General features: G+C 56.4%; 6 protein-coding genes across 6 annotated transcripts; 4 read left to right on the forward strand and 2 right to left on the reverse strand.

Moving 5' to 3' along the window:
- Positions 1-113: 113 nt before the first annotated feature.
- Positions 114-3,371, forward strand: BCV69DRAFT_295237 (hypothetical protein; the record flags this gene model as incomplete). The annotated part of the gene is made up of 1 exon (XM_025493900.1): positions 114-3,371. The coding sequence occupies one exon, from the start codon at positions 114-116 to the stop codon at positions 3,369-3,371; it is 3,258 nt and encodes a 1,085-aa protein (XP_025345822.1).
- Positions 3,313-4,673, reverse strand: BCV69DRAFT_263202 (ribosomal protein L22). Its single transcript, XM_025490732.1, has 2 exons — positions 4,480-4,673; positions 3,313-4,388 (listed from the first exon to the last, which is right to left on the reverse strand). The coding sequence occupies exons 1-2, from the start codon at positions 4,596-4,598 to the stop codon at positions 3,575-3,577; spliced, it is 933 nt and encodes a 310-aa protein (XP_025345823.1). The 5' UTR covers positions 4,599-4,673; the 3' UTR covers positions 3,313-3,574.
- A 161-nt stretch (positions 4,674-4,834) lies between these two features.
- BCV69DRAFT_284963 (hypothetical protein) lies at positions 4,835-8,562 on the forward strand. The gene is made up of 2 exons (XM_025493233.1): positions 4,835-8,049; positions 8,136-8,562. Exons 1-2 carry the CDS (start codon positions 5,089-5,091, stop codon positions 8,445-8,447), a joined length of 3,273 nt encoding a protein of 1,090 aa, XP_025345824.1. The 5' UTR covers positions 4,835-5,088; the 3' UTR covers positions 8,448-8,562.
- Positions 8,563-10,373: 1,811 nt separating this feature from the next.
- On the forward strand, positions 10,374-11,186 carry BCV69DRAFT_69739 (hypothetical protein). The gene is made up of 2 exons (XM_025495454.1): positions 10,374-10,738; positions 10,824-11,186. The coding sequence occupies exons 1-2, from the start codon at positions 10,591-10,593 to the stop codon at positions 11,123-11,125; spliced, it is 450 nt and encodes a 149-aa protein (XP_025345825.1). The 5' UTR covers positions 10,374-10,590; the 3' UTR covers positions 11,126-11,186.
- A 280-nt stretch (positions 11,187-11,466) lies between these two features.
- On the reverse strand, positions 11,467-13,382 carry BCV69DRAFT_69785 (hypothetical protein). Its single transcript, XM_025495455.1, has one exon. It carries the CDS (start codon positions 13,296-13,298, stop codon positions 11,598-11,600), a length of 1,701 nt encoding a protein of 566 aa, XP_025345826.1. The 5' UTR covers positions 13,299-13,382; the 3' UTR covers positions 11,467-11,597.
- A 682-nt stretch (positions 13,383-14,064) lies between these two features.
- Positions 14,065-19,517, forward strand: BCV69DRAFT_314550 (RhoGAP-domain-containing protein). The gene is made up of 2 exons (XM_025495127.1): positions 14,065-16,601; positions 16,798-19,517. The coding sequence occupies exons 1-2, from the start codon at positions 14,529-14,531 to the stop codon at positions 19,315-19,317; spliced, it is 4,593 nt and encodes a 1,530-aa protein (XP_025345827.1). The 5' UTR covers positions 14,065-14,528; the 3' UTR covers positions 19,318-19,517.
- Positions 19,518-20,005: the final 488 nt, after the last annotated feature.

The raw sequence follows: 20,005 nt of genomic DNA on the forward strand, positions 1-20,005 counted from the left end.
CTCCAGCTGCGCATCCCTCGCCCTGCTCCATCTACGACCTCAAGCCCTCAGCTCTGCTCCTTGACTCGTCTCTCAACTCTCACCCAAGTACCGCTTCACCTCTCTAATCCGCCATGGGTGCCATCACCCTCACCTCGCCAGCGGGCTGGAAGATCTTCCGCTCCCCAGCAGACTCGTCTTCCAACTCTACAGGCACGGCTCTTACGCCTCCTACCGTTGAGACACAGCCACCTCCCGTGTCGCAGCTCGTCCGTACAGGCGGACAAGAATCGAACAGCTCAGAGGAAGTCCTTCAAAGTCAAGCCACTCCCGGCACCACACGTATAGAACAACCAAAGGCGGCTACTTCAGCTCCTGCTACGTTGCGCCCCACTCCCAAGGCGACGGCTGCGAGGCGACCCATGTCCTTCATCGCCACGTCCAAAGTCAAGACATTTGGCAAACCACTGGCGCTTGCCTCTGTACAGCAGCAGCCTCCTTCCACCAACCCGCCACGTACAGTGGAAGGGTCTGGCCTGCTACGCTCGCTGGCAGCCAAGAAGCGCCTGCCTCGATGGTTATCCCGGAGCTCAGACGCAATGCAGATCTCCAAGCCTCAGCTCGTATCCCACTCTTCCTCTCACCCTGTCTCGCCAACTCCCCTGGAGTCGATCTTGCTCCTCGGAAGAGCCGAGACGGCTCTCGGTGTTCCGGCTAGCTTGAGTAAGGAAGTCAACGCAGGATTTTCTTGCGTTACTTTCGAGCAGGAGAGAGAAGGGGTAGCCCGCAAGAGGAGTGCATCTATGAGTACCGCGCAGCTACTGGAAGAGGCGGCTACTAAGCTCATGGGGGAGAGGTCTGCTGCAAAGATGGCAGCGGGACAGGGCAAGGTCGTTCCTCCTGTCAATAGCAAAGACGCCAAAGCTCAGGGGAAGACAAGCGTGGATATAATTACCAGAGACGCCAAGCTACAAAATGGTCTGCGTCAAGTTCTCAATCAGAACAACAAGTCTACTCCAGCCCTCCCATCCTGTGCCACTGGCACTGCCACTACCGCTGGCAACCCTCTCCCTTCAGATATACCTTCGCATTCCATCTCTCGCAAAGCCGTCCCGAAACTTCCGGACTGTGATTCTGATTTCCTACCGCAGGAGCTACCACTGAAAAGCGAGATGCTCTACCCTGGAATTTCCGGCTCTGTACATCTCTCAGGGGATGGACCGACGATGCATAGCATTGTTGTTTCTCGTGCTGAAGATGATTTTGAGCGTTTTGGGGGCAATGCAGATGAAGTGGCTGTTCAGGACGCACTCAAGGGCAAAGTCATCGACCTGACAAAGGAGGTCGAGGCGTGGAAGAAGAGCAAGCTCGCTTTACGCGCCAGTAGACTGAAGCAAGAGCAGCACGAGAAGGTCAGAAGGGTCAGAGTACAAGAGGTGGCCGTCGTCGAAAGGGACGCAAAGCCAGAGGAGAAGATGTCGGAGCGTACAGTCACCGCTCCTGAGAAATCAATCGCAGAACTCCCCCGAGCGATACCTGCAGTTCACCCTGCCACTCCAAGCAAGAATCGAATGTCTCGCTCCTCCAATGGGAGCCAGCGCTCCCGACCTCCGTCTGTCCCTTTGCCCTCTTTGCCGAATACGCCAAGGAAGCAACAGCTGCCATCTCAGCAGCGCGCCACTGCACAGCGTAAAGTCAGCGAGGCGGCTACGCAGACTAGCGAGCTGGCATTTGTTGTCACGCATCGCGAGGAGGGAAGCAGTGGCAAGACTCAGCGCGAGGTAAATGTTGTCGATGCGGCGGCTCCGCTCATTGATTTGGACAGCCCGGGTGCGGTGCCTGGGCAAAGTGCGAATCAAAGCTCGCCTACAAAGGGAGCTGACCTTCCCTCTGGCCCTAGCGCTTCGGCTGCGGAAGAGACGGTCACGTTCATCTCACAGGAAGAGGCCAGCTTGGACTTTGGCAGTCTGGGCCCTCCGACCGATTCTTCTTGTCTGCCGAGTAGTAACGCGGCTGGGCTCAACAGCAAGAGCAAGTACGGTGCGGGTGCTAATGGAGGTGGTCAGAGGGATGGTAAGCTTGCGACTACTCAGCCGCTTGTCGTAGAAGACCGTCGTGAGGTACCTGTCCCCAACTCATCCGAGAGGTACAGATCTAGCAATACTCGCCCAGCCCTGAAAGATCCTCGAGACGATCGAGCTCTCGAGACACAATTTTGGTCCCTTCTAGCTCAAGTCCAAGCCAGAGAGTACGGCTATGCAGACGCTCTTGCCGATGAGCTGAATCTCGAGCCCGAGACTGGAGCCTCCTCGACTTCCACCCTCTCTTTTGCTGGAATTCGGGACTGGAGGGAACGCGTAGCAAGCGAGGCTGGGCGATTGAGAAAGACGCAGCACGCACCTGTGAGGGAGGTGTTCCCTGCCACCGCTCGAGACGAGAGACAGATGCCACACGTGCTCAGGGCTGTTTCTGGCCATAGTGTGACGCCACATGATGGTGGACAGTGGGAAGACATGGATCTGCCAAGTACAATCTTTCCTCCGACATCCACTCTTGCGACTAGAGGCAGTGCGAGTCAGGTGACCGAGACGAAGGCCCAAGTCCAGCTAGCTCAGGCGGGCAACGAAGGGATCAAGCCTGAAGCTCCTATCAAGCTCGTGATCCCTCCCATTCAGGTACAAGCGCACGTCTCGACAGCGTCGTCATCCATGCTCTCCTGGGGCACTCGCTCCCGCCGCACCCTCAGCGAACACGAAGCACAGCGCCTCTTTGGCTCTCTTACAGCTGTGCCTCATCCTGGTGAGGAGTGGGGCGTCAAGAGTGGCGCCGCGGGTGGTTTTGAAGAAGGGTTGTTGCAGCCGGGAGAGGATCACCTTGGCGAGGGTGAGAGGGGAAGGAAGAGGCAATCACGCAATACGTTTGGAGTCGCTAGCTTTGATCAGGGACAGAAAGCAGGTCAGCTTGCAGGGACAAATGCATCCAGGGGCATAGCTTTGGCTGGTCACAATACCGTGACCAGAACGACTACCACGACTAGGGCCACACAATCGGTCGTTAGCATTACCCAATCCACCTCTGGGCCAATACCTCAAGCTCCTCCCGCCTTTGCTTCTCTCGACACAGGACTAGCTCAGCAACAGACCCTCCCCGCCTCAACGTGCGAGTCGACTTCGACGCCAACAGCTCAGCGCCTCTGTGTAGACCTCAGCTCGGCACTCGACGTAGGCAAGGACGAGCACCTGCAGCGTGCTCTGGAACTCGTCGCTCATCGCATCGGTATTGCGAGCGAGGAGCTGGAGAGACTGAAGAGGGATCTGCACCTCATTGCCCGGGCTAAGGGTGAGGGAGCAGCCGTGACTGCTGCAACGGACGTTGTGGCCATCGAAGCGTGAGGGGAAGGGTGAGAGAGACGAGGCCTGGTTGAGAGTGGCATCTGCGACCAGATACTGGAGGTGCTGTGACACCTCGTATATACCGCTCCATCTTTGTTCATATAGCGTCCATATGACCTCTGCTCGGTGTATCCATGTATAGCTGTTTTCGAGTGACATGTCAATATATTGCGTTCATTGCTTGCTTGCAACGATTCGCAGGCTCAATAAGCCCATGGTCCCCTCGACACACTTTCTGGCCTGTGCAATCTAGCCACGCCTCCATGCCCAATACTCCTCACAATTCTCTGTGCCTTTTCAATCTTCTCCTTCTTGACTTGCTCCTCCGTCTTTCCTTGACGAAGCACCACCGAAAGTCGACTGAAGCGGTGATGTCTGACTCCGGTCCTCATCCTTCCCTTCCACTCAATACGGGGTAGCACAGTGCCCTTACCCACCCAAGCCTCACTGACAACGATTCTGCTCCTCTCCATTCCCTTTGCAATCGCATGATCCCTCGCCAAAGCCAGCGTAGATAGAATCCTCGAACTAGCGTCCTTTTGGGAGAATTGCATCTGCAAAATCGCATAATCAATCGGTTTGCCTCCAATTTGATCCGCCAAGTCTTGCAACTTGCGTGGACTAATACGAAAGTCGGCAGTGGAATACTTGTGTTCGAGTTCCTTTGCCCCAGAACCTCCCCAGCGCTTACGAGCGAGACGCTTCTCCTGCTTATCCTTGACTCGCTGCATCAATCGCTGCATCTTGAGATCCACCTCGGTCCGCTCACTCTCCTCTCCCAGTAGTGAATCTCCAGAAGCATCAACAGAGGCGAGGGCAGAAGCACGACGACGATCTTCTTCTAGACGACGGTACGATTCGGGGGTGAGACCACCTTCGCGGGCTAGCTCCTCGCGCTCACGACGACCACCGAAGAGGGCTTTGCGACCGGCGTCGAGCATGCGTTGTGTCAGGGTGGGCTTGGGGGTGGAGCCGTCCACGCGGCGAGGAGCTGCGCTAGAGTGGGAGGAGGAGAAGCTGAGATGGCGAAGGAAGTAGGATGGATGAGGATATCGTAAGTGAAACTGCTCATCTGTAGACTGTATATATGCGCTGCTGCTCGCCTCACCTTCTCTGTTGCTGCACTGCTACCGTCGTGGCCCTGGCGATTGTCCTGGACGATGAGGAAGAGGACGATGCGGCTGCGTGATTGACGAGAGCAGGCAGTGATCTTGCTGGCGACGGCATCTTGGTAGCTGTGTGTATGCTGTCAGGTGATGATGAAGGTGATGACGACGAGCAGTGCTAACCGTATCGTCTGCGTCTGAGTCTACCATCCTCGGCTTCCTTTCCTTCGTGCTGCCCGTCGGTGGTGACTTTCTTGCCTCGCGCGGTCCCGCCCTGTCTTCCGTTCCGACTTGACTGGGCTTGGCGAGGTGAGGCTTGGCGGGGCGGATGGACCCTGTTCCTACACCAGGCGGCAGCTGCCACTCGTCTCCACCTCGGCTGCCCTTTTACAATACTGCACTGCTTGCCTTTACCATCGTCCTCAGCATCATCTCCTTTTCCTTCGTACTCGCCATGGTGTCATCGTGACAGTCATCTGCTCTACGCCCATATCCATCTCACGCGTCGTCAGTTGCTCGCCGCACTCACTCATTCTTTGAAAGGGCGCCATCTATTTCTGACTGTACTGCTACCTCGTCAAAGGGCCGTTTCCCAGCGGAGGCTAGCCGAAATGCAGTACAGGCCTCAGAGCCATACATCGCGGCAGTGGACGCTCGCTACTCTGCTTTTGGCGCTGCTAGCAGCCTGCATCACCTTCCCCGCTGCTGCATCTGCCGTCGATGTGGCCTCGAAGCTCACCTCTGCAACGCAGTCTGGGGCCACAGCCACTTCCACTCACTCGCTCATTCCTACATCAGCACTCTCCCACTCGACGACTCATACCGCCAAGCATCATGTGCCGACCTCTCCTGCTTGCGATCCTCTCCCACTTTCTCTACCTCCACGCCAGCTCTGCGATCACATTGCAGCACACTGCCCTAGCTCAGGCCGGCTAAACTACCTCTCCTTCTACTATTGCTCCTCCCTCGGAAGCCATCAAAGGCATGCTGGAGATGGCGACAACAAGGAAGGCGATCCCCTCACCGCCGGGCTGACATTGCAAAGAGTCTTGGCAATGGCATGTATCGCTTTCTGGATCATGTTCCTCTTCAGCTGTCTTGGACTCGTGGCGAGCGACTTCTTCTGCCCGAATCTGGGAACACTTAGCAGCAGACTGGGGCTCAACGAAACCACCGCCGGCGTCACGTTCCTAGCGCTGGGCAATGGCTCTCCAGACGTCTTTTCTACCTTTGCAGCTATGTCCTCTGGCTCGGGTCAGCTAGCCATTGGCGAGCTCATAGGAGCAGCATCCTTCATCGTCTCTGTAGTAGCTGGATGCATGATGATTGTCAAGCCCTTCAAAGTGAGACCGTATCCTTTCCTCCGGGACGTCGGCTTCTTCACCGTCGGCGTAGCAGCGACCATGATGTATCTGGTGGACGGCAAGCTCACGCTAGGCGAATGTCTTGCCATGGTAGGCCTTTACTTCCTCTACGCTGCGACGGTCATCGTGGGCTCGTTATGGGAGGAGAGAAAAAGGCGGAAAAGGATGCTTTGGGAGCAGAGTAGAAGTGCCTACCTCGACACCACCGAGCAAGACGATGAGCCGGTCCAGGGAGACGACCTCAGACCTACCCCTCCCCGGACGCCTTCGCGCTCGCATACCCCGCCTAACGGCACTCTACTCGCCCTCGAAAGTGGTCGACAGGGCCAGCTCCTCAGCCCCGAGTATCAGCCCCAGTCGAACGATCTCGATCTCGACCCATCAGAGGTGTGGGGCTCGAGCATCCAGATAAGAGGGCGTGAGCTAGAAAGGGGAGATCTGAGGCGAGGCGTCGGACGGAACCACTCTACCGGAGACCTCGAGGCAGCGCCTCTCTCCTCCCCTCTTCTCAGTCCCAGCCTGCATCACGCAAACAACGCCGGTCTTCGGCCGCCACATATTCTGGTGCGGACACAGTCCAGGCTCAGGGGCGGCGGTGGACCTCTAGGAGCATTGATGCCTAGACATTCGCTCCTCGGAGCAGTAGAGTTCAGAGATGTGGTTCGAAGTCTCGGGGCAGCCGAGGGGACGCGAAGCCCAGGTGCAGAAGTGAGAACAGAAGGAGCAGACTTTCTAGACGTTGCGAGCAGTAGAGATCCGGAGCAGTCCCTGCCACATCATCATCACCATCAACATCAGAATCGTCCCGGCAGTCATCACCGGGCGCCTTCGCTCGAAAGCGGCATTGCTGCTTCCATAGCCGTCGCTACGGCTTCCGCTGCCGGGCCTTCCGTGAGCGGATCGATGTCACCTAGACCAAAGATGCCCCGGAGCGCCACGGACATGCCTAACATGGGCGCTTCTAGTCAGAACCACCAGCCGGTACTGGTCCGCGCTGGTGGGATAGAGGATCCCTGGAAGGAGCACGGAGCAGGGGATGGCTGCGATGATGGCAATGACCAAGCAGACGACGCTCGTGCGCCACCACTTCTTCATTTACAGATCCCGGATCAGCCTTCCTCGTCGAATGGCACAGCACAAGGGACACAGGCGATACCCTCCATCGTTGTTGTACCGGAAGAAGGAGAGGAGGGGGAGGAGGTTGTGTCGACAGTGAGACGGCCGCAATCACTCGGGCTTGCCAAGTCGCTCCTCCGGGTCCTCTGCCCTTCACTGCGTCACTGGAAGAGCAAGTCGATTCTAGGCTATATCCTGAGCGTGGTCAATGCGCCGCCTCTTGTGATTCTCACTCTCACGCTGCCAGTGGTAGACGACGAGGGAGAAGCGAGGGCTGCTGCCAATGCTCTCGGAGGAGACGTTGGCTCGGGTGGAGCTCTGACACTCAAAGGCGACGAGAGGGATCTGTTCGCCCGAGATGCGGAAGAGCGCGATGCTCAGCCAAGGACGAGCGCTGAGGTGGAGAGTATTCTGGACCTCAATACAGGAGAGAGGAGAGTGATGGAGAGCGATCCTTGGAAGGACGAGGAAGAGAGGCAGGTGTTGGCCAACAAGCAGAGGGATCTCGATGTAGCCGGCGCTCTGAGAGGGTTGTCAGCACAGCAAATGAGCCCTCTCGATCTGACTGGCTCAGGAGCTCAAGACCGGGGTTCAGGCGTTACTGGGAATAATGCAGACGCCGCCTCACTCTGCTCTTCTTCCTCGGGCGACTCCATCCACTTCACGCCCCTCTCTCCGAACACGCATCTAGTGCTATCCATCTCGCAATGCTTCCTAGCTCCGCCCTTTCTAGCATGGGCAGTAGTACCAGAGTACAGTCTCAAGTGGTTCCTCTACTCCTTCCTCTTCTCAACCGTCCTGGCCACAAGCGTCCTCCTACTAGCCTTACGAGCTCGTCAAGTAGGAGGCTACTGGTACTCTCCGCCCACGCTGGCATTCCTATCCCTCTCACGCTGCTTCATTGGATTCTGCGTAAGCATCGCCTGGATCTCCACGGTAGTCAATGAAGTCGTGGCGATTCTACAGGCGCTAGGTCTCATCTGTGGATTGAGCGACGCGATTTTAGGATTGACCATCTTTGCTGCGGGTAACTCGCTCGCGGATCTGGTTGCGAATGTAACGATTGCCAGGGCTGGGTACCCGATTATGGCAGTGAGTAGTGCATCCTGCCCAGGCTCCAGTGAAGTGTATCCGTGACTGACCATCTCCTACGTGGGTTTGATTCTCTCCCCTCGCAGATCTCAGCCTGTTTCGCTGGACCTCTCCTCAACCTCCTCCTAGGTATCGGCCTCTCAGGAACCTACATCCTCTCTTCTTCCTCCTCATCGCACTTCAATCCCTCCACTCCAGTCTACAAGATCGAACTCTCCCCTACTCTCCTCTCTTCTGGCGCTGGACTTCTGCTGGTACTACTGGGCACTCTGATCGTCGCGCCTCTCAATGGATTTGAGCTGGGTAGGAAGATGGGGTGGGGATTGATCGGAGCTTACTCGGTGGTGATGGCGACGAACCTCGCAGTGGAAATTAGTGGGTATGGGAGGAGGAGATAGGACTGATAGCCTAATGTAGACTTTCTCTGCTCTGCATGGCATCTCTCCTGCCTGCCGTTGTACTTTTTTCACTCTTCACATTCTGATTAGCTTCATTACTACATAGGCTTTCTCTGCAGGTGTTGGTGACCATTGCGGCAATGAGCTCGCTCGAAAAGACGGACAGGGCGTAGTAGAGGAGCGAGATTGAGATCTAGCCACCTTGACTGGGAAGCAGCTGTGCGTTTAGGTCTGATCTGAGGTGGAGAAGAATAGCCATTGGCACGCCGAGCTTTGCCTTTTGAGTCCTCCCAGGTGCGCTCTTGTTGGTCTGGTCAACGCAATTTTCGTAGGTGTAGAGACTGACTCATTGACGTGCCAGGGCTGACGGTACCAGCACCACTGGCCTACCCTCTCCCCTTGACAAGTCGTGTGATCATTACTGCAGAAATGCTTACTGCCGTGGACTGCGAGGCCTTCTGTCGAACCTCTGTCCGTCCAGGAATGCCCGTCTGCCCGTCCGTCCACTTACCACACAGAAGCTGTATCAACAGATGTTCTGTCTCACTTGAGATGGCCTCGTGCCTCAATAACGTTATGTCAGATTCATATTGCCGCCTCGGACCGCCTTCAACGTCAGAGGTTCGGGTCACTCGAGGTGAGCGTGAAAGAATCCCCAGTCCCTTGCTGCTCTCGGCATTACTCTCCTGGCCGGACTTCCAGCAACGCAGCTTCACATTGAGCTTGGCTTTAATTGGTTACCGACCGTCCGAGTCTTGCCAGAGATAAGGATACGCAGGTTGCGATCGAAGGAGACAGTATGCATAGAGGCGATATACAGGGCATACCAAGAATAGGGTGATGACGACTTCGGCGTCTGGCTTCTGCTATCTTAGCTCGGCTCGCTTACATCGAGGGCGGGCCAACCTCTGCAGGAAGGCGCTGGTGAGACTTATCCTCCCTACCTCGGTGGGTCTGTCTGCATGGTGATGATACCCAGTGCTAGAAGCATCAAGTCAGCTGGTAGCCTAGACAGTGAGGGTACGAGGTCCAAAGAGGCTCCCCGCTCTCCTCCTCTCCAGTGCAGCGGGACGTTCCATGTCTCAGATCCCCGCCCGCTGCCCAGAAAATCCAAGTCGCCGGTGTCACCTGCAGCGTCCTCGTCTGACCCCGGCGGAGCATTGAGCGTCTTATCTCGATATCTCGAGGTAGACTGTACCAATTTCCGGGTGTAGATGACGCACCTAGTATATCTCTCCGGCCTTTTTCAGTCGGGGCTCTCGCTTCGCTTTCACTTCGCTTCGCACTCCCGTTGCCGGTACGGATGGATCGCTCCGGGCCGGAGGAGCGCGATATCCATAGATATCCAAGCGAGGTAGGGTACTGCAACCCGTACGGAAACGTCTACCCTGTATGGAATACACGGCGAATTCTAGAATAGGATTTCTGGGCATTCCAGAGCGGAATGTCTGTCCATCGGGACGTTCTGTATCAGATGTCTGTTCTTCGGTGACTGAAGATGCTTATCTCTGTGGAAAATTGCCCGCTGCACGAGACCACTCCCATCTACGCGCCGGTGAAGTGTCACTGGCATTTCCCGTGGGCGCACGATCTGTCGGAAATCTGGGTGAGTTGGTGAAGTTCAAAGGGCTCAGTGCAGGCTACCTGTTTCTTGATCTAAAAGTTGTCTCGCTTGACATCATTAGACGAGAAGAAGGCTAGGCGCTAGTCGTCATCAACCGAGATACCCTTGAGATCGAAGAATTGAGCGGAACAAACAATCCTCCTTCCGCAAGACCCTGAATTCTAACACACCTGCTGTACGTCGATGGATCTACCGCTCATGTTCACGTATTCGCAGGGCCAGAGGAGTCGCCGGTAGAGATAGGGGAATGACGGTGCCGAGGTCATTGCACCCTTGCCAAGACCTCTGTCGATCCTCGGCGTACGATGGGTGATGGCGGGCAGACTGACTAAACAGAGAGTATACCGGGATATGGACCTCGATCCGCCAGAAGGAGTGCTATAAAGAGAGCTCAGGTTCTTGCCCCTTCAAATCCATTCTTTCGCTTCCTCACAAAAAGAACATTCATCCTCGACACTCCCATTCCTCTCACTCCCAACCTCCCTTTCCTCCCAGTTCCAGCTCATATTCACATTCAAGATGCGATTTGCCCTCTTTACTGCTTCTCTAGCCGCCCTTGGCCTCGTCGCTAGCGTCTCAGCCGCCCCCGTTGCACCAGTGGCTGCTAGATCAGCCGGTGATATTCAGACGGTCGGAAAGGGTGTTTGTTTCCTTGAGGCTGGTCTAGGTGAGTTTCTCCATTTCCCCCACTTTTTCCCCGCCCCTTACCAAGACTTAACTGACACCATTGGATTCCCACTCACTCTTTCCAGGCGTCACTGACATCGAAGACGCCCTCGATGGTGCTCTCGGTGGTATCATCACCGGCATCGAAGACGTCCTCGGCATCACCTCTCTTGAAGACTCTCTCGGTCTAACCTCTTGCGAAGATGAGACTTCTGGTCTTTCCGATGTTCAACTAGTTGGAAAAGGTCTTTGCTACATTGAAAAGGGATTGGGAGTCACAGACACGGAGGATTTCCTAGATGAGACGCTAGGTGGTGCGGTTACTGATATTGAGGATAAGCTGGGAATCACCTCGCTTGAGAAGGAGCTCAAGCTTACGGGATGCTGAGGGAGCTATCGGCCATCAGGGTCAGCTACCAATCAATTATCACCGACCACCTGGCGCTTCTTCGATCATACCCCAATGGCGCAATGGACTCTCCCTACCACTACCACTACCTCTACCTCCCTTACATCCTTTCGTCTTTTACGCACCTTACCCTTCTTAGATAAATCATTTTCTCCCTGTACGCAGTGTCCCCTGACCTGTTAATCAACCGAACAATACCTGCACTTCTGCTTCTGCTCCTGTTGCAGCGTGATGCGAGATTCGCTAGGAGGATGTTCGTGACATGAAGACGTGCTTCATAGCTTCTACATAAGGCCAAATCATGGACAATCACGTTCATGGTTCACGTCAGTGTAGCTTGCCACAATAGAGGGTAGTCGTATTGAAGGTCTGACGCCAGATGGAACATGACAGTTGCTGATGCTTTGCAAATCCTCTTCCAGCTGTGAACCCACAATCGTCTTTTCCCCGCTCATGGCGCCCTGCTCTCCCCAGCTGACGGCGTCGCGACCTCCTTGAGCTGCTCTGCCCTCTCCTCCACCAACCTCTGCCTCTCCTTCCGTAGTCCATTGAGCACCTTGAGAATATTGGAGTGTCTCTTGGAAGGGTGCGTTCCGCTCCTCGTCGTAAGGTTATACAATCCCTTACTCCTAGACGGCTCCTGTGGATCCTTGGGAGCAGCAGGTGAGCCAATATGAGCGACGAGCTTGGCTTCTTGTTGCTCCTGCGTAAGCGCCTGGTCCATTTCCGGGTAGTGATTCTTCTGCAGGTGAGCAGGAGCCAAGGAACGCTGCACTGGTCTACCACCCCTCCATCGTCTCGTGCCACTGAGATTCATCTGCGTCCTCGTCTGCTCGCGCTTTACCTCGTCCTCGAGCAGCACATCCTTCTTGAAGCGCTCGCTCATGGCTGGGTACACAAAGGGCTCGAGGAGACCTACCTCGACCTTCTTCCATGTGCCGACGGAGCCAGTCGTCTTTTGTGTCCTGAAGGAGCCACCTCGTCGTACGGGAGCACGGTAGATCATGGAACGGATCCAGGTGGTCCTGAGACCGTAGACGCTCAAGAGGAATGACCTCAAGGCGTGCTTGTGGAGATTGAGCGGGACTCGAAACGTAGCCTTCCACGGGTCGTAGGGCTTGCCGCGAGGAGTATAGTTGCGGACTAATCTGATGATAAAGTTGGGCAGATAGACCAATTGGCCTGCGCGCTGAGGCGTCTCGTACCACCGAGGAAAGTTCCTGCCGACGATTTGGTTCGACGGCGAGTTGTCGAGGTAAATTACCGAACGATCTCGTTGTGCCCAAACCTCTGCCTCTTCCGCCGCCCTCTCTGCGGGCGACATACGCAACCAAGAGTCCCATGCAACTTCATCGTCCATGCTCTGCAGAGAGATGAGCGCTTGCGTAGCCTCCGCACCTCCCAGCTTGACTTGATCTAGAAGAGCACGACGCTCGTCGGTCATGGCCTCCTCTGGAAGCGGGTAGCCGGCGGAGTACCCGGTCCTCCATCCCAATTTACGGAGCGAGGAAAAGCGACATTCGATGAGCGCATTCTCCCTCTGATGCTTTGTCATGCTCTTCCAGACTGGCTTGAGGACCGCATCATTTTGCTCTGCCACTGACAGATACTGGGCCATCTCTCCGGTGCTGCTCTGTCGCAGAGCCACTCTTTGTTGTTCCAGCCATTCCTCTACCGACTCTGCACTGACACCCTCGGGCAGGGTGGAAGGGACCCATAGCCTACTGCGCGCTTCGCAGAAGCTCCTTGCATTCTCGTGCTCCTTGTCCACCCATCCAGGGAGCTTTTCCTCTGGTGTACCTGCCTCTGTGAGCTTTGTGAGCTGCGTCATTTGTTCTGGTTCGAGCCACGTCCAGCTGAGAAGCTGGCGAGCTCTACCTATCCGTGTCAGCTCCCGCACATTCTTGGGCTGACCCAGGGGAGATGTTGGTGCTCTGACAGCCTTGACTCTGTTTGCGTTGGGGAGAGGCGTGGTCGAGGAAGAGGCGACGCCAATTGTCTCAATGGGCAGGTCCAGCACAGGAGTGGGAGCAGCGCTGGAAGACGCAGGCTTGGAGCGGGGCGCAGAGGTGGTCAGAGCTCGAGCTGCCAGCTGGCGTGGTGCGGATGAGCGTAATGCCAACCGAGAGAAGGAGGATGTGAGGGACGCCATGGCTGATACCAGGCTCAAGTGGGGCGATGTGAGTGTAGAGGGGCGATTAGATGGACTTGATTGCCTGCCATGCCGCCTCAGAAGATCGTAAGTCGCCCCGTCGGCTGCTCTCGAGGAATAATTATCTCGCGCGGAGCCGCGCGCGGACCGAACGCCAGAATCGGATCGGAACCGGAAACCCCGCAAGGAACAAGGCTGTGTCGATCTTCTCGCAGACGGTGATGTGTCATTCCATGGCTACACACGCACAGTCAGCATCTATTTGCAGTGATCTATAACAAGACATGGCGCCAGCGTGTGCAGTCTCTCATCTTGACACCTCGTCTGACTAGAATGATCGTTGCTGACACCGATGCAGAGGTAGCCTTAGGTGGGTAGAGCGTTGCGCCAGTAGACTGGCCAATGGAGATGGCCCGATGCGATTCTACCGAGGGATCGGCTCGGTGATGTGAGGTGCCAGAGTTCCTTGCTGCTGTGACGTTTCGGCAGTTGTGCTCTTCTGTTGTGGTGCCATCTGCGCCCCTTTACCCGTCGACTTGCCAAGTTGGTAAGGCTGGGCGTCACGAGCTGCAAGGAAGCGGGCCGCTGGAGGGACATGCGCCTACACGCACCTCTGCTTCTGCCCCCCACGCGCCCGGCCAGCCAGCGGCGCCCAAAGGCCGTAGTGCAGACGAGAAGGGGGACGTGCCTCGGCTCGCATGCGATCGATCAAGGTGGGTGGGGGCGTGGTAGACTAGAGGATAGGCGAGTGCTCTTTGTCTTGTCAAGCTGCCTCTCCACCATCGTCGTCATCGTCGTCTCTTTACTCGTGGCACCTTCATCCTACGTCGTCCTTCCATCTTCGTCGTCGTCGTCGTCACCTTCTTCACCTCGCCTCTCAGTCTCCTTCTCTCCACTCCGGACCTTCGGCGACTCAGCCCTTGTGCACCGCCGCTATCTAACCCCTTGGCGTCTCACTCGAAGCGGCCCCTTGCGTGCAACTTTAGCATTCTATGCACCGATCCCCATCTGCTTCCTTTCCGCCGTTCACTCAGGATAAACATTCTTGCCGATCTTCCTCATCACCGTGGCTGAACAACTCCAACAACGACTTACACCTCGCCAAGAGTCTACCCGTACGCCTCACCCTCCCCCACCACGTTGCCGAGGCACTGTCGAGCTCTAACGCGACTCTGCCTCAAGACGCAATCTCATCCTCGTCAGCGATCAACAGCTTGAGATAAGCAACCCATGGCGGCTCTGACCTCCCCCTCGCGGGAGTCTTCGCCATCTCAAGGAGGCCATGGTCTGCGCAGCAGCTCCTTCCCCCTCTCCTCCACCAGCTCAGGGCTACCCGAGGCAAGCTCCCTGGTTGATCAGAGAGGAGGCGCAGCGTCCGTCTCGTCTTCCCCTCTCCCTCTTTCCACATCCCATTCCAATAGCTCCTATCTCCCTGCCGCACGGTCACGCCTCAATTCCGACCTCAATCAGTCAGTAGGCAGTGGCTCGGGCTTACCAGAGGCGGACACTGCCGACTCTCAGATTTCTTCCTCTAGCCGAGCCGCACTGCCAACTACAGGCACTATGTCCCGATCCACATCAGGCGCAATCTCTCATCCTTCGAGCCTCTACCAACCTCTTTCCCTATCGGAAGTGCTCAGTCGCAACAATGGCGAGGTGTCTCAAGCCCTGGAGGACGCTCTGAATGATCGCAACAAGTTTTGTCAGGAGGCGGGGAAGCTGTCAAGTGAGAACGTCCGTATATGGAACCTCATGGGCAGAATCAGAAAGGAGAACGAAGCCCTCAAGGCCAGACTGGGCGCAGCTGGTGGAGATGCTGCAAGGTCGCCTGCCACGGGATCACAAGCCGGATTCCTACGGACGCCTAGCGGGTCCAATAATGGCTGGAATGGCAGCTCCCCTTCCTTGAAAGGTCGTCCGCGCACAGGGACCAACGACTCCGGGGAGATCCCTACTCCACCTCCAAATGGACAGCGGCCTTCCTCTTCTGGCTCCTCTTCCGAAGCTCATCATCCGCCTGGAATGACCTCTGTGCCCCCGAGCTCTTCCTCGAGAGCAGCCTCTTCTCTACCACCAGTACCTTCATCCTTGCAGATGGGCGCAGGTGCTGACTCTCCCTCTCAGGCAGGCATCTCAACAATCGCCCCGTCCTTCTCCAGGCCGGCAACGATGGACAGCCTCGAGAAAGCGCAGGCTCGGACAGCGAGCGCAAGAGCGTCCCCTGCTACTGCTACCGATGGTCTGGAAGATCAAGGGGAGGTAGCAGCTGCAAAGCGATCTTCCAATTCGATGATGCAAGAACAAGCAGCAGCCAAGGCCTGGCAGCAGTCGCAGCAGCTTGCTCGGAACACTAGCTCTACAGACGCGGGCAATGGGCAGCGTGAGGACGTAGCCTCTCCGCTTACCGAAGACGTGTTCGGATCTAGTGGGAGCACCACTGCAAGACGCTTGCGGAATAGCCTGGAGTCTCAGGGAGAGTATACTGGCATTGAGAGTAGCTCAGTGGGAGGGGGAAATGATTCCATCGTTGAGGGCCAGTCAAGAATCAGCAATTCCCTTAAATACGGCAGCTCGTCGAACGATACCACCAACAGTGTACCTCTTGCGGCCTCGAACTCTGCTCAGAGCCAGGAACCTCTGCCACCTCTCGTCTCCAGTCAGAGCACTGCTACGCCTGTGCGCTCCATCCGCGAGATCAGGTCTGCTCTGTCGAATACATCAATTACAGCTGCCGCGGACTCTCCCTCTGCCTGGACGGATGATTCAAGCGCAACCCCAATCCGCTCCTCTCGGAAAGATGTCGGCGGTATGCTCGGTGGAACCCCATCTCCCAGCCGTCCAAGCATAGGCAAGAAAGCCTCCACTTTCAAGCTGGAGCCCAGAGACGCATCTACCGGCTCTGCCTTCTCATTCGCTAAAGCATTGGCTGAAGTCGCTTCGAACGGTCCACCAGGCAGTGTGGATCTTGGCCGCATCTCCTCCTCAAGTGGTCCACCTCAACCCCGCCTGAACAATGCTCTGCTCAGGCAAGTCTCTGTAACTGTTCAAGGGACAAATCTCCGCTACAACGAACGCGCTAGAGAGATGGTCTCCTTTTTCCTCCTCGTGCAGCTCGATGGACCCGTCGCTGCTGGTCGTCTGGACAAGTGGATGGTAGAGAAGCTATATTCCGATGTGCTTGGACTGGACGCTACGCTGAAGCACAGACATGGCAAAGTTGCGCTGAGGAACATGGTCGATTGTCAGTTGCCGGACAGAAGTCTGTTCAAGGACCATGCTCCTAGCAAGGTCGATTTGAGAAAGGTGAGTTGATTGAGCAGGAGAATTGCAAGCGGAAAGAGGGAGGCTCGGAATGCAATTCAGAGAGGGTCGCTTGAGTGTCCCTCACACTTGCGCCCCTTTCCGGCGCTCGGGCCCATTCTGACGCACCTCCCGCTCACACCTGGCTCCTCTCCACCTCCTTGAATGTGCTCACCTTTCCCTGCATCCCTATCTACAGGCTATCCTTGAAGCGTACTTTGACACATTACTGGCGATCAATCTGCCCGACAAGGACGACATTTGCACTTTCCTCTGCACCGACTTCGTCCCGGTACCGATTAAGGATCCTTCTGCGATGACCAAGGAAGGCCTCTTGACCAAAAAGGGCCAGAATCTGGGTCGATGGGTCACTAGGCTGTACTCCTTGGAAAATGGAGAACGCTTGGATTACCTCGAGGGTAAAGGAGGACCTTTGCTAGGCAGCATTGACCTCAGAGGGGCTCAAATTGGCAAGCAGCAGAAGAACCAGTCGAGCGAGTCCGACGAGAATTCATATCGACATGCATTCCTCATCTTGGAGCGCAAAGAGAGGATCAATGGCACGAATGGCCTGGATGCGGTTGGAGGGCAACCACAGCTGATCAGGCACGTGCTATGCGCCGAGTCTGACGAAGAGAGGGACGAATGGGTGGACATACTGGTCAGGGCCATTGATCATAGCGACAAGGAAAGGAAGGGTCAGGTCGGAAGCGCTTCTTCTCCGAACGATTCGCCTTCAGGTCCGGACTCTCAGCCACAAGCAGTCCCGGCAGTCTTGCCCACGAGTCCCGCTCCAGCTCCGACTTCTTCTCATACTCAAGCTCCGATGATGGCAACGACAGATAGTGTGTCGAGCAATCTCTCTGCGCAGCCCGACAGGCAACGCCGGGCTCCAGATAATGCAGCCCAGATGCAGCCCAGTCCTTCTGGCGACATGTCCGCTACAGCAGAGCCCACAAGCGTGCCTCCTGCAGCTGCCCCTGCCCTAGTACCCGCAGTGCTCCCCAATCGACCTTCCAGAAGTGGCAGCCTTTCCCGCCGGTTCAGAGCACGGGAAAACAGCGGTAGTGGTGGAATGTTGGCAGTCGCAGGAGGAGAAGAGCCCTCCAGACGAAGCCGTGATGGCGGATTCGGACGTAGAGGCAGCGCTGCAGCTCCTTCTACCGATTCATCTAGTACGCATCCGGGCTTGGCCTCTCCTAATGCCAAGGACCGTGGATCCAAGCTTCCCATCTCCGGACCGGTCTCAGGCGCACCTATCCCTGCTGGGTACAAATTTGGCAATCGGGAGGATACCACTGCAGATTCTGCTGCTGCCGGGCGGAGGGACGATCGAAGGCGCTTCTGGCACCGGTTTGGCAATAGTGCCTCCAACAGCAGTACCGGCGCAGCAGGTCAGCCACGCCCACCAGTCTTTGGTGTCCCTCTACTACAGGCTATAAGTGTCTCTCCGATCAATGCTGGTGAAGCAAGCGATACGGCCATTCCGAGTGTAGTGTATCGCTGCATCGACTTTCTCGAGAGCAAGGGTGGTATAAGGGAGGAAGGTATTTACCGTCTCAGCGGTAGCTCCACTGCTGTCAAGGGTCTCCGCGATCGTTTCGACACTGAAGGCGATGTGGACCTGGTCAAGGAGGTGGAAGACGGAGAAAAAGGCAGCGTGCGCGATCCTCACGCCGTAGCGGGTCTTCTCAAGACGTATCTGCGCGAGCTACCCTCGAGTATACTCACGAAGGAGATGCACATGGACTTTCTGCGCGTGTGCGACGTCGTTGATCGGACACAGCGGACGCAAGAGCTAGCTTCTCTCGTGTCTAGTCTGCCAAGGCCGAATTACTCTCTGCTAAGAGCCCTAATCCAGCATCTGATCAAGGTTACCAACCATGAAGATGTCAACAAGATGACAGTCAGAAATGTAGGCATCGTCTTTAGCCCCACGCTAGGAATTCCTGCTGGTCTCTTTGGACTTTTCATTACCACCTTTGAGCAATGCTTTGGTATCGATGGGGCAGATGAAGCATCAACGGCTGCTGTGCTCGGCTCTCAGACGATAGGCGCAGCTCCTATTGTAGATGAAGAGGCCAACGAAGGCGTCAAGCACAGCCAAGTCTCTCAAACAGAGGAAGAGGAATCCGGCGTCAACAGTCTTGACTCGTCGCTAGTCAACCAATCAGGAAATGCGATTGCATTTCCCAGCACTAGCCGAAGCAGTAAGCGCGAAAGTCGCCTCTTTTCTGCGGCCGACATGAACAAGTTCTCCTCTAGCCAGACAGGCTCGGCATCAGCTGCGGGGACGGGTATGTTCATGCCCAGCTACGCAGAAGAGGAAGATGCCGAAGAAGCAGGGAATGGAGCTCAGCCTCAAGCCTATACATCACCACAGCCTCAAGCGTATGGCAGTCGCAACTCCTCTCGTCGTCCCTCTGCGCAGGGGTTGGGCATCGAAAATCTCCCTCGCTCACATGCGCGCACGATGAGCGCTTCTGGACTTGTCGCTGGGAATAGTACTGCAGAGGGGAACGCCATGGGCAGTGGGATTGGTAGCGGCAATGGCAACGGGGTTGGACCACAGGCGCCACTGGGTCTCGATGAACCACCTAGGTACGATCAACGAGACGAGGATGAACTCACTGGACCGGGTCTGCCGACGGTCACTACTTCGCGCATTTCGGCTGGGGGAGAATCGGCTGCGAATGTTTTGCGTACGCACAGGGTGTGAGAGAGGGAAGGAGGCAGGGGGCAGTGGAGCGAGAATGAGGAAACGAAGCGGAGCAGGTCAAAAGAAGGGATGGGTTGTGATGTGGTCAGGGGATGTTCGATGTGCTCCTTCTCGTTTGTTCAGTCAGTCAGTCACCGCACCTTCACTCCTTGGGATTCACCCCGATATACCAGATCTTCTCAGCTCAGCACTGTTCCTTGGCCTACGATTCCTCGCCTTTGTTAAAGAGTGTTCACGACACGGGTGATCGTCGGACGCGTACGATGTCACTTGTGTGCTCACGTCGCGTCACTACCGCGGGGAGAGTCAGTCTCTTTGTTGTCCCTCTGTCCATATCGTACCAGCCGGAAGCAGCGATCATTGGGACCAATGCGTGCGGCAAAGGGGGAGCGGAGCTGGGGTCTGACCACTGGGGCGAGCTTATTGAGCGATGCGACGAGCGGAGGAATTGGTAAGAGCAGCTGACCCTTTCACTGCGACACCTTTCACCCCGAGGACCAAGCCTCCCATGAGAGCAAGTCAAGGGCGTCGTAGCTAACGTAACACAAGTGGTTTAGAGCTCGCTCACTGGCTTCTCTTCTGCGCACCTACGGGCATCGGACGTGAGGATCGGGGGGGGAGGGCGGACCTTGAGGAGCAATTAAGTGGGTCATGCCAGATCCCGCCACGGCTCTGCGATGTCCTGCGA

Source organism: Pseudomicrostroma glucosiphilum, assembly GCF_003144135.1.
Source record: "Pseudomicrostroma glucosiphilum strain MCA 4718 unplaced genomic scaffold BCV69scaffold_15, whole genome shotgun sequence".
NCBI classification, from domain to species: domain Eukaryota; kingdom Fungi; phylum Basidiomycota; class Exobasidiomycetes; order Microstromatales; family Microstromataceae; genus Microstroma; species Microstroma glucosiphilum.

Bases quoted from the DNA above. Each gene is read 5' to 3' on its own strand.
- BCV69DRAFT_69785 (XM_025495455.1), bottom strand. From the start codon at position 13,298: ATGGCGTCCCTCACATCCTCCTTCTCTCGGTTGGCATTACGCTCATCC.
- BCV69DRAFT_314550 (XM_025495127.1), top strand. From the start codon at position 14,529: ATGGCGGCTCTGACCTCCCCCTCGCGGGAGTCTTCGCCATCTCAAGGA. The intron at 16,602-16,797 runs GTGAGTTGATTG...CCCTATCTACAG, and splicing joins GCAAGGTCGATTTGAGAAAG to GCTATCCTTGAAGCGTACTT.
- BCV69DRAFT_69739 (XM_025495454.1), top strand. From the start codon at position 10,591: ATGCGATTTGCCCTCTTTACTGCTTCTCTAGCCGCCCTTGGCCTCGTC. The intron at 10,739-10,823 runs GTGAGTTTCTCC...CACTCTTTCCAG, and splicing joins TTTCCTTGAGGCTGGTCTAG to GCGTCACTGACATCGAAGAC.
- BCV69DRAFT_263202 (XM_025490732.1), bottom strand. From the start codon at position 4,598: ATGCCGTCGCCAGCAAGATCACTGCCTGCTCTCGTCAATCACGCAGCC. The intron at 4,389-4,479 runs GTGAGGCGAGCA...TCGCCATCTCAG, and splicing joins GCAGTGCAGCAACAGAGAAG to CTTCTCCTCCTCCCACTCTA.
- BCV69DRAFT_284963 (XM_025493233.1), top strand. From the start codon at position 5,089: ATGCAGTACAGGCCTCAGAGCCATACATCGCGGCAGTGGACGCTCGCT. The intron at 8,050-8,135 runs GTGAGTAGTGCA...CTCCCCTCGCAG, and splicing joins CTGGGTACCCGATTATGGCA to ATCTCAGCCTGTTTCGCTGG.